The sequence below is a fragment of the Phalacrocorax carbo genome, chromosome Z (assembly GCF_963921805.1).
Source record: "Phalacrocorax carbo chromosome Z, bPhaCar2.1, whole genome shotgun sequence".
NCBI classification, from domain to species: Eukaryota; Metazoa; Chordata; class Aves; order Suliformes; family Phalacrocoracidae; genus Phalacrocorax; species Phalacrocorax carbo.
This window is the reverse complement of record NC_087548.1, coordinates 3,249,048-3,261,573: the sequence shown is the minus strand read 5'-3', so window position 1 is coordinate 3,261,573 and position 12,526 is coordinate 3,249,048. Positions and strand designations below refer to the sequence as shown.

The 12,526-nt window shown below is 45.5% G+C and overlaps 1 protein-coding gene across 1 annotated transcript in view; it reads right to left on the bottom strand.

The window, feature by feature from the left end:
• MYO5B (myosin VB) overlaps window positions 1-12,526 on the bottom strand; it is a 160,558-nt gene that overhangs the window by 58,986 nt on the left and 89,046 nt on the right. The window contains exons 16-17 of the mRNA XM_064438928.1: window positions 12,102-12,199; window positions 7,474-7,560 (exon numbers count right to left, since the gene is read on the bottom strand). Coding sequence (XP_064294998.1) covers window positions 7,474-7,560; window positions 12,102-12,199 — 185 coding nt within the window. The remainder of the gene's footprint in view (window positions 1-7,473; window positions 7,561-12,101; window positions 12,200-12,526) is intronic.

The following is a 12,526-nucleotide window of genomic DNA, read 5'->3' as shown; positions in this document are numbered from 1 at the left end:
AGAGAGAGGCCTTAACATTGTTCCCGAAGCAAAAGGTAAGACGAAAGGCTCCTGACGACAGGAGCAAGACAGAAATTGCAATGAGAGGACTTCCCATGCTCAGGTTGCTCAGAGTAGCTCTGGAGTAGGCAGGTTTAGTGAATTATTTCCATCCTTATCTACATGGGCTAGTCCTAGGGCTGGACAGCCAAGGCTGCCCACCCTCAAATCACCAGAAGTACTGGATTATCAGTAAGAAAAGCAAAAATATATCTGCTATGGGGAGCTCTCTCTGGGGTGAGGTACAGCAAAACTGAACACAAAGATGATGCAAGGCTTGTGTCATGTAGGGTTTAAGCTTAAACTTGCTCCCTTCTTTGCTTTCTAAATGCCTTCATTTTATAATTGCATTTCCCATTTTGTACCCTCACCTTAATCCTTTTGCTTTGTGCAAGTAAAACCTGTTTTCATTTTAAGCACATCTGAGGCTTTACACAGCTCCAAATCAAACCTGATCAGAGAAGGGGAGCACACAGTGCCCGAGGCACGCAGCCAAGCGCGTGATGCTGGACACCTCCTGCCTGGCTCAGGTATTACTTAAGCCAGGGAGAGCCTGGTGGGGGGAAAAAGAGGAGGGGGGAATATTCCCATTAACCTGCCAGAGTCAGTTTAGGGGATGATATTATTAACTGCTGCTATTTGGAGGAAGAAATCATCCTGCAGGTGCCACCCAGGCTCCTCCGGCAAAGAGCAGATGGTGAAGAGACAACACACGTAACTGAGGGCACGGGTCCAAGCTGGGCAGACAGCAGCAAAATTCATCATCTTCCTCCACAGAGACAGAGATGGAGATCCCACAGCTGCTTTCAAGCGAGAGTCACCTGCAGAAATTCCTTAAAAATAAATCATAACTCACTACATAGAGGGTCTTTCTTCAGAGCCTGTCGCTCTTATTTCACATGGTGGTAAAAACCGATTTCCACTTTTCTCCACTCGAGCCCATCTTTAGCATAGATAACTCACTTTTTAGGATGAAGTCTCACATGAGACACTGGAAGTGGCAGGGAATATGCTCACTGATTGCTGTGGGGCGTTTTGCTGGGCGGGTGGCATGCGTAGCCCTCTATCCACATCTCCCAGAGGTTCACAGCCAGACGCTGCGCCTCCACGGCACAACACCGCTTCACCCTTCCCGCAGCGAGGCCACTCTCACCCTCCTCGCCGATTTGGCAGGAGAAGCCAGTCTTGAGATCACACTGCTTGTATTATTGTCCACAGAATACAAAGACAAAAGCTCTGCCGTGCTGGGGCTCAGCTGGTCCATCAGGAGTTTCACCAGAATATTTGCAGTCCCAGTTCACAAGGAGAAAGCTGCAGGGGTTCCTAAGTGCTCTTACAGGATCCCCCCAAGAGAAAGGAACAATTAAAGCACTCGGATTTAACCTAACATGCCTGGTTAAACCACTTCAGAATCAAGGCAGTATAAAATTATGTTACAACTATGTGCTTTGAGAGAAACAAACATGATGCCCCAACCCCACAGGGGAGATCTCTCTGGTGCAGAAATACTGAAACTCAGTGCTTTGGTTCATCCATGGTTTGGGTTTGGAGTTTTTTTCCAGTCTTCTGCACACATGTGTCATATATATATATATATTTTTACATTCAAAATCTGCATCTTCAGCAAAGAAAAGGAAAAGAAGAGAAAACATATTCTCCTCCTACTAGACCACAAAGCGACTCCCAGCACGAGACAGAAGACGTGCCATGTTACCCCACAGCTTAGCAGGTCAGGACAGGTTATGGGAAGATTATACCTCAGTTCAATTTGTTGACACGTATTAAATTTAAAGCAGACCTCGGGGTTTCGGGATGCTGCCACACAACGTGGGCCTGCCTCATTGCTAGGAGCTGGAAACCACCAAGGGCCACTAAATAAATACAATTCCTTATAATTATCAAGTTATAAGATTCAGACAGGTGGTGTAGGTGAAGAGCTGTAACCCAGAGGATTTTTGTACCTGCACAACTGAGGAGGAGGGAGAAGCAGGCATGACAGACTGGACAGGTACTACTCAAACTTTCCCCAGGAAAAAAAACAACCCAGAAATAATAATGTCAGGGCTGAGATCAAGCACAACCCTTCGAACGTCAAAATTTTGCTTTGATGCACAGGTCACTAAAGGGAAAAGGCAATAAAAGGAATGGAAGGACACAGAAAAAGAACTTATGCTTGTGAAAACATCCTCCTTGGGCTTGAGCAGCAAGGAGGATGCTCAAGGGCTTGGCCAGGAGCAGGAGACTTGCTCAACCCAGCAATTTCTGTCATCTACAGGAATTAGACAGAGGGGATAAGCCGTAACACACGCCATAAATTAAGCCTTGTATCTGTGGTTTAAAAAACAAGATTTGGATGCTTTGCACAAAACCACAACCGGACGGGACGCAAAGAGACTGCTCCTGCCTGAAATTGCGAGGCTGCGAACCCGAGAGCAGCCCTCGTGCTGCAGAGCCAGCTGGATTTATTACAACCTTGCAATTAAAGGGAGGGCTCGGGTAAGAAGTTGGGGTGAAATTCTGACTCCTGAGGAAGCCTCTGAAAAAAACCATCTCTCCAAGCAGTCAGCAATTGCCCAAAATATCCCCAACCTATTGTTTTAGAGTGATTACAGCAATGCTATTTCAGTGGCACTGAATGAAGTGCTGAAAGGAGGAATATATTAAGACTTGAAGCTTTTATGACATGACCATAAAGTGTTTTATTTCGGTGACCTAAAATTACTGAATGCAAAAATCTTTCCATTAAGGGTAAATAAAGTCATCGCGCCCCCCCATCAGCCAAGACCATCCCAGCGATCATCTGCTGAGCGAGCCTGGCTTCACATAAGAAATCCTGCCAGCGCCACGTGGTACCGTCCCCTGAAGGGATCAATATTTTAAGCAGTAAGGAGCTGGGCTATATTGATCTTCCTATAGGAGCCGAAGCCCGTTTGGGTGCACGCAGGTTGAATATTTGAGCCAAGCTTTGACATGAAATTATTTTACAAACTGCAGTTCAGGGAGAAAATTTCTTTTGCCTTGTTTACTGCAGCAGAACAGATTTGCCTTTCAATTAGCTCTAAAACATGCAGGCTGGCATGGCTTGAAATTATCTGGAATATATTCAAAGTGCAAAATGAGGGGGGGAAAAAAAACCCTCTATTTACATATTACCTTTGTTGGGAATGGGGGGGAGCAGGCAAACAGAACTGCTGGCAGCCAAAGTCATTTATAGGCTTTGTTTCTCTGAAATGACTGCAAGACAGCTAAAGGCACATTATTAAAAAAAAAAAAAAAAGAATTATTTTATATCCAATGATGCCCATGATACATTTCAATTATGAACGTTTATTAAGTTTAGCAGCTGGGATTTCATACTGAACTGATACAAAGATGCTGCAACTCATAGTCAGCTCCAGCGACTAGAGGAAGCGGCCAAATGCCAAAAATACTTAAGAAATACATTTCATATATATCCACTAAAATAAGATATTTGGAGAGACTGCAATGACAACGTAATTCAGAGCGACTGCATGGTGGGAGACCGCTGCTGTCGCACCGCTCGCTGGAAACGACCACAACCAGCGAGAAGAAAAATGCAGAGTTTTGACAAAATGCAGATTAAAAACTTGTTTTAAAGAGTATTTTGTTATTAATGGAGATCCGCACCAATTAATTCTCTACAGACTAATCTTTACCTAGCCAGTTCCTGCAACGAAGATGAATGGGTTTATAGTACAGAGACATCTTCCACGCTTTACCCACAGAAGCTGATGATAGATTTACTATCTACACACCTAAGACAGTCCATTCGTCACAGTCATTTATGTACATCCTAACAAACACATTTAACTGCTGCATAACATTTCAAACCAAATGATATAGTTTCAGTTTACCCGAGATAGCGGCAGAGTGCAGCGTTCCATGGAAATGATACACTAAAGCCAGGCGTACCCGAAGCAGAGAGTGTGAGGTTTCATCTTTCAGGGTGAATATATCATGTCTTACATGGGTTGAAGAACACTAAAAACTATATTAAAACTTATTTTATCCTTAACAGAAGCATGTAAAAAAAGTTATCAAAGCCTTAAGACATTTAATTCTTCAACCGGTAGAGTAACCTTGAGGGAGAAGCATGAAATAACAGCAGAAGGTGGCTTTATCCAGAAACCTCTGACCCAAAGCCACACCACTCTCAGAAGTTACTCTCATGACAGTATGCTGGAAAATATTCAGATCTAATTACTACTGGACGAAAATAAATGTTTTTCCCTGATTCTGTAATAAAACTTCTCTCTCAGGAAAAAACATTTGGAAAATTCCCTCTTGCTCTAAACTTAAATTGCTTACACCCAAGCAAAACAAAACTCGCAAAGATCCTATTTTGCTGGATAATTTTAAGTTGTTTAAATTTATAGCCTTCACACAGGGTTTAAATTTAAATCAATGACCGTCCTTTTTGGGTGATCCTTAATCAACCATTATAAACCAACTGATCTCAAAATAGATGAAACTCTGAAAGAAAAATCAATGCTCGCTATGATGAAAACTGAGACAGATATCATGGATGTAAAAACTCAGAAAGAATTAACACATCTTTACGTTTCCCACAAAAGTAAGATCCCGTGGAAGCCGCTTTTGCCAAGCTGGTTTATAAAGCCAATTCAAATATATAGATTGTTCACAGTCTTTCAACGATGTTGCTCAATTCCAAGGTCTGGCCTTTCAGGACTGGAATTTTATGACCAAGGAGGCTAAAGAACTACCAAAACCCAAAGCAAGTATCTTACTTCGTGCAGAGTTGTTGCTGTATACAATTACCTTCCAGAAACATTAAAATGACCAAAAAATCTGTCCTTGAAGCACCGCGAGCACTGAGGAAGGTCACTGAAAGGCTGAACTAGCTATTTGCACCTTTTTTTTCCCCCCTGGAAGAAGAACAAAAACTGACAAGCTGCAGTGATGGAAGAGTTCTGTAATCTTAGTGTCCTGGCAAAAAAGATCTCATCACCAAAAGTATGCAAGCAGAGCTGAAAACATTGCTTTTGAGTTTTTCAGGATGGAGCAGTCTTTGCACTAGTCAATTATTTGCAGTAAAAAGATCATAGAATCATTAAGGTTGGAGAAGACCTCTAGGATCATCAAGGCCAACCCCCAACCCAACACCCCCAGGCCTCCTAAACCATGGCCCCAAGGGCCACGGCTGCACGTCCCTTGAACCCCCCCCAGGGATGGTGACTCCCCCACCTCTCTGGGCAGCCTGTGCCAGGGCCTGACCCCTCTGGCAGGGAAGACATTTCCCCTCATCTCCAACCTAAACCTCCCCTGACGCAGCTTGAGGCCGTTCCTTCTCGTCCTGTCCCTGGTGACTTGGGAGCAGAGACCAGCCCCCCCCTCACTCCAGCCCCTCTCAGGCAGCTGCAGAGAGCGAGAAGGGCTCCCCTCAGCCCCCTCTTCTCCAGGCTAAACTTCACCAGCTCCCTCAGCCGCCCTCCAGCACACTTGTGCTCCAGACCCTGCCCCAGCTCCGTTGCCCTTGGCTGGTCCCCAGGTGCTGCAGTGGTTTCTGTTCCCCCTCCCCAGTTAATAATTATACGTCGATTTTAGTGCTGTAGGGTCTTAACTGCAGAATGAAGTGAGCAGAGATGGAAAATTATACAATTTTTTAGCAAAATTATGAATAGAGAAGAATCCATTCCTCTATCCCTGCAGCTATGCTAAGACCAGCAGCAAAACTGATGGGCAACCCTCTAATCCGAACTCCCCAAACCTCCCCTGGGACCCACAACTGCAGAGCCAGGAGCACCCAACTACACTGGGAGGCCTGACCACTTGCTCAGTGAGCCTAAAACTGCCTTTCTGTGGCCTCTTCCGAATGAAACCATGGCTGTTTCTCTGCTCTAGGGCTTTCAGGGTGAGAGGACAGACAGATGGATTTGGTCCTGCAGCTACTTATTAGAGAAGTTAAAAGATGCAACCTGTGAGCTGGTTTTTAATTTTCCCTTGTGGCTTAGGGATCATGTAATTTAGGAGCAGCTTTTTAACAGTTATTTCCACAAATGCCTTGAAATCTTCAAAAGATGGGAGCCAAAGGTGGTGCTGGGTCTTCTAACAGGGCCAAAACCCCAACAGGAGGACCCAAATCTCCATTCAATTCTCTGTCACCCTCCCACCGTGGCAGAGGAGAGAGAGAAATTGGTTTCTATGAACCTTTTTTTTCTTTCCCCTTTTTTCTTCATAAGGAGTTGAGCTCAGCTGACCAAGATCCCCATCACCAGTTTGTGCCTGTCCACGGAGGTCACTGGCCAACAGAGGTTTTATACAGGCCAAGTGCAGCAGAGCCATCTCCATGTCAATGCACAGAAGCTACTGTCGATTGTCAGAGGCTTGCAGCTTTGCAGGAGATGAGGGTAACGGATAGGCAGCATGCTCCTCCCCAAAAACCGGGATGGAGCTTCTCATGGCGTTCAACATCACGCTTAGCCGACTCTTTACTGAGCGTATTTATAACTCCTTTGTTCCATATTAAAAGGCGGATGGCTATGCTGACATTAACACAAAGCTGCTTGGCACTAAAACGCAATTGATGCATTTTTAGAATTATTTGCCCTTGTCATCTTCAGGGCTTACTTATAGTTTATGTTTTCTGATTTATTAGGCCCTAAAGACATCTTTTGAATTTTGTATTACTATCAGCATGAGCCACACCACCCATAACCTTTCCTTTTTAAGATGCAAGAGTTTGAAGCCTCGTATGCTCTGGATGGGTGGTGTGAAAGCCTGCAATAATAATTTACAACCCTTATTTTCTTTCTCTGCAAGTACAATAAAAAGTTTTTTTGACTGAAATTACTATTGCAGCAGGTGTCTGAAGCCAGGGAAAAAAAATATAAAAGGAAAGCAAACTGCACAGCGCAAGGAGCTTTTGTATGGGGAGCTTCAGGCAAGCAGGGCAGAAGTCCTCTAGGGTGACGCTTGCTTCCAGGCAACATGGGTACAGAGGATATAGAGCTGTTATTTTGAGGATATAGAGCTGTTATTTTGCTACTTGCTGTCCACTTCTGTATGGGATTAAAGCTGGATTCCTTCATGTGCCACGCACCAGCATTTTCAGAGGCTTCACCACGGCATATTACTTCTCAGGACCAAACTGAAAGCACCAGCTGAAATGCTGGACACAACACAACATGCTTTCCAACAGCCTCACTTTGCAGCTCATTGCTTGATAATGAATCTCTTAGATTTGAGGAACCCAGAACCTAATGGAAGTGTTGCCAAATGAAAAAAAAAATATAAAAAGGGGAAAAATCTACCCTGGATATAAACCAACCTAAATAAACCCTGTTTGTCCTGCAAATACTAGTGTTTTCTTCTCCCTCCCTCGCCCCAGATAATGAATGTGCTGAGTAAAGCACACCAGCAGCACAACACCACGCCGAATTCCCAGCACGGTACCTGGACGGGAATCCAGCTGCACTTATGCGGATGGTCTCCAGCACTCCACAAGCTCTCAGCTGCTGCACCGCTCTCTTCGGATCAAACCTGCAATTATATTTCAGATGGAGATTAACACAGCGAGAAGGAACCCACATCATCAACCCACCTGATAGGGACTCTTTTGGGACAGGAATTAGCTTCTGATTTGTGGAAAAGCACCCTGCTCTTGTCATTAGTGTAGGGGCTGAAGAAAACCGTACATCCATGCATGGCTTTTGTTCATAGCCGTTCCCTCACAAATCTCAGTATAACCACAGATCCCATGCCTTGCTTTGGGAACAGGCTGCACAGACATCACGCATTTTCTCTCCACGTCACAAAACGTTGTGCTTTTCAAGTGCAACGGACCTCGCTGGTGCCCTCCTACCAATGCCAAGCGGTGCTCCTGGGACGACAATCTGTTACTATTAGCCTTCGTGGCCATAACGTACCCAGCTATGTAAAGCAACACAATTACGACAAAAAAGGGAACAGGCTACCCCATCACAAGCTGCCTGATGAACCAGACAGGATTACTTTTGCAGCTATAAAGGCAGCAACATATTTCCAGACAGAAATCCAATTCAACAGCAAAATAAATCTGATATATTTAATTCCATAGCAAAACCAAGTAATTAACAGGTCGCACGGGTTTGTAGACAGTTAAGTTTACCAAGAAAAGCGGTGCTTATGTCCCAGAATAAGGGCTTTGGTAGGTGTCATGTGAAAATTCAAGATACTTCTGCTTTCAGCTGTCCGCCCTCCTCTTTCTAGCAGGCATTACCCCTCACTGCTGGCATCTCACTTCCATCAGCAATTTGTGCTGAAAAACTGCACGCCAACTTCCAGCTGAATAACTGGGCTGTGCTCCCCCTGGCTCCTGGCACAAACCCACTTGCAGACCGGTCTATCTTTGCGCAGACTGCAGGTAACCAGCAGCCCCCATCACTTCTCCCTCCTTCCCCTGACACCAAACGCGCAAAGAGGTCCCGGCTCTCCAGCTCGAGACTTCAGACCCTGGAAGAGGTCATTGGATCAGGCTTGGACTCGTATGATACAGATAGGTCCCAGCTCTCCAGCTCGAGACGTTGGACCCTAGAAGAGGTCACTGGATCAAGCCTGGACTTGTACGATACAGACATCCAGAGCTGCATTAGCTTTACAGAACAATGCTGAAGAACAAAACCTTCTCAGGTACCTGCTTGTCCCTTCCTGAAAGCCCAAAGTATTTATACCCAGAGGCCAAGAATGCATGAATAATTCTGCTTTGCCGCCGCTGTGCAAAAGCAGCATAAGAAATAGGCTCCCGCTACTTTGTACATTTTTAAATTCCCTGGACCTGTCAAGTCTACAGCAAATTATTCACTACAACACCGCAAACAAGATGCAGGGTGGAAAAATCAGTCTTGGCCATCACTCTCTTCAAGGAAGAATCCACAAGGGTACAATTTCCATAACAATAAATAATAAACAGCACTGGTAGATTGATGGGGAAGCTTCAGTCCTGGAAGATCCCAGGGCAATGTATGTTGTACACGAGGGGAACTTTCTGCCACGCAGCCAAGCCCTGCTCAGTGGGGGTGAAATGCAATAACCAGAGTGGCTGCATCGGTTTATCAGCATGGAAAGCTAAGACCCGCTCTAGCGACAAGTCCAGTTATGGGCTGAGGCCAAAATAAAGAGCTTAAAAGTGGGACAGTACACATTATTATGAACTCCTCCTCCTTGCCATGGCAGGTGGAAGCACCTAGTAGGTTGCTTTTGGCCTGGAAACTCAGGTAATAGATCACAAACCCTGCTTGAAACAGGATTTGGAAGGAAAATTGTCAAAGGTACAAGCTGAAATCAGGTTTTCCCCTTGCACCTCTCTCTTTGAAGTCTTCCCCATGAGGGACCAACCTCAGACGCAGCCTGCGGTCAGATGCAGCAAATATCGCTGCCTGGTGCCAATGTTTCCTCCAGCTTGGAAGTCTGACATCCCTCACCTCCCCAAGAAACAAACCTTGCCTTTGCACCAAGACGTAGAGTAGGAATGAGAGTAACGCACGTTGCAAGAGACCTCAGGAGGTCTCTAGTCCAACCTCTTATGTTCAAAAGCTATGGGGGCAGACCCATAGATCAGGGCTTTATCCAGCCAAGGGCTGAAAACCTCCAAAGATGGAGGTTGCACAACCCCTCTGGGCAGCCTGCTCTGCTGACAGACTGTCCTCATGGAGAGACAAAAATAAGTTGCCTTATCTCCGGCCTGAACCTCTCACATCAATTTGTGGTCGTTGACTCCTCTCCTCCCATCACACACCGCTGTGAAGAGCATGGCTTTGCCCTCTTGGCAGCTCCTGTAACTACTGGAACACTAATATTAGGTCCCTTTTCTTCTCCAGGCTAAACAACCCATTTCAGCAAAAATGTAATGTTCTTGTGAGACGAAAAATGTTATGTTTTAGGAGGAGAAAAAGGTCTGTGTTTTTTCACCGAACAATGAACGTAACACCGAGTGTTCTGCGTACTACAAGACACCACTTCAACGCTAACCCAGAGCGGTGCCACCGATGTTTCATTTCACTAATGCCTCCTGGCACCGTGTATTTTTCAGCACAAGTGCCTCAAATGCAGACTCCTTCACAGCCATGCCAGTATTCTCCAGACTGGGTTTTACGTATAAGCAAATAGACTTTATTCGAGACACACTAAGGATACAAATTCCTCAAGCTGCTGGCAGCAAGATCAACACTGACCAAGATTCCCAGATCACAATTTCAATTAAGCAATCCATGATGGGTGAGGAGGGAGATAATCTCTTACAGAAGGGCCCCCAGTACAAGAGACCTGAACCAGTGCTTTCTGGCTTGTAGATGGGGATGCAACACCACCACCTCAACCCAAAGCACCCTCCTGTCATTTCCAGCCCATGGTGACTCCTGCAACACCACCCAATGCACGCTGCTCCTCCAGAACCGTCCTTGTATCTATTTTTATTTGCTCTTCATTCCCAAAATCCCGAGCTTTGACAACTTGGACATTCGCCAGATAGGGAGCATAGCATCGGACCGAGTCATCACTCAGACTGCGAGCGGGCACAACCAGAATTATCCTCTTGGTATTTGCTACCCATAACATCCTAGAAGTACAACTAAGTTCATTTAAATGAATTACTGCACCTTGACAGCCAGGAGCTTGCACATTTATAAAACGATATATTAACTGCATCCTGAGCATCTCATGAAAAACTGAACTGCAAAGTTAAAGGGAAGGAAGTTAAGACAGATAGGCTGAAAGTAGAGTCCATGGACACGGAGTCTTGGAAGCGCCCTTTGGAAAGGTGAAGCCATCTCACCATGCAGAGCATCTACTACACTTCCACTACAGAAAGTTAGAAAACACACGTGTGCTTTATCTAAGGAAAGCGACCAAACAAAAAGTGTAATCCTGAATTTCATGTGTCAGTGGGCAACCTCTGCAACAGGCAACAAGAGTTTGAGGCCCTGAGCATCTCCAGTACCTACAAAATAGTACGTGAAATAGATACAGACCACAGAAAGTGCCGTCCCATCAGACAGCCAAAGTAGCCTTCTCCAGAGCTGTTAACTGATCATCTAATGAATCAGTTAAATACAAGCCAGCTCCTGAATGTCTCCTAACCATCAATACTGTTCGCTTTGCTGTTTGCAGGGGGAGAAGAGCCAAGCTGGGGAAGCTTTCTGGTGCATGCACAGCCACCAGCATATCACGGCCAAGGGAAGCCTGTTTACAGATGCTTCATCCTCCTTTGCAGGACACTGTTGGAGCCATCTCTGTGCTCCGAGGTGGCACCGTGCTCACCAGGAGCACCCAGGCCGCATTGGACCAGGTGGAGAACAACGCCTCCCTGCTTACAGGCCACAATTATAACTCTGCTGTCTTAAATGCCACCACCTGCAGCTTATGCTAGGGCCTTTAGAAGGCATCACAACAAGATCTGTGAGGTCCCTGCATGCTAATGGCCAAGCTTTTTTGGAGTTGCAGGAGTTACTGGGCACAAATACATTATCTAAGAGGTCAAACGAGGCTAACAACGATGTGCGTGCAACGTTCACAGCTTGCAATACACCTCCGAACTATGGGGGAATATCAAGACTGGCTTTTTGCTTCAGCTATTCACTCACCTGGAAACCTTGCCTGAAGTTTATACAAGTCACATCTTTCCTTTTTTTCACATTTATTTTGGAAGCACCAAGATATTTTTGTTCATTTTACAAGCCATTTCACAAGAATGCTACTTATCTCCACTGATTTCTTTCTCTGCTACTTTTCACTGTTTAGAACTATAACCATTTAATTCAAAGCAATCCTGTGGTGAAATTGTATGAAGACCCTATTATTGCAAAGCAAGGATGCTCAGTGTTAGCAGCATATATCTATGAATTATTAGGATGTGCATTAGTCTTCATTTCAGGGCACAAAAACCACATAATGAAACCCAAAAGAAGTGACTCCAGCAAACTACGGGGACCTTCCAGTTACAGGAACAGCATCACAGGAGAGGCAAACTCTTTAGCAAGAGGAAAAGCCCAAAGCGCACTCTGTTGCTATAATGCTGAACACAGTTGCTCATCTGAAAGCCCACTTACTTAAAGGGGAGCTTCTCGTCGTTTGGCTTGATGCAACGCACATAGTGCGGGGTGGTGGCATCCAGAGTCTCCATGAGCAAATGCAGCGAGTTGCGGAACTGAAAGACAAAAACCACTCGTTTTGAGGAGGGATGAAGGTGCTGCACCATGTGCCCAAGTTGGCAGGCGCTGCAAGAAGCCACCTGCAGTGCCAGCCTCTGGATGTGACATAGCATGAACCTCCCCATCAGCCCAGCACACGCAGGCCCAATTCAGAGAAGACAGTGGTGGGTTGAGGGCTTCCAGCTCAATGATGTACAAAAGCAGTAAACGTTTGCTTAGGGCTTTACCCAGTTGGGTCTTGAAAAATCTCCAAAAGGTAGAGAAAGCACAGCCTCTCTGGACCCCCGTTCCACTGCTTGACTGTCCACACAGCAGAGAAAAAG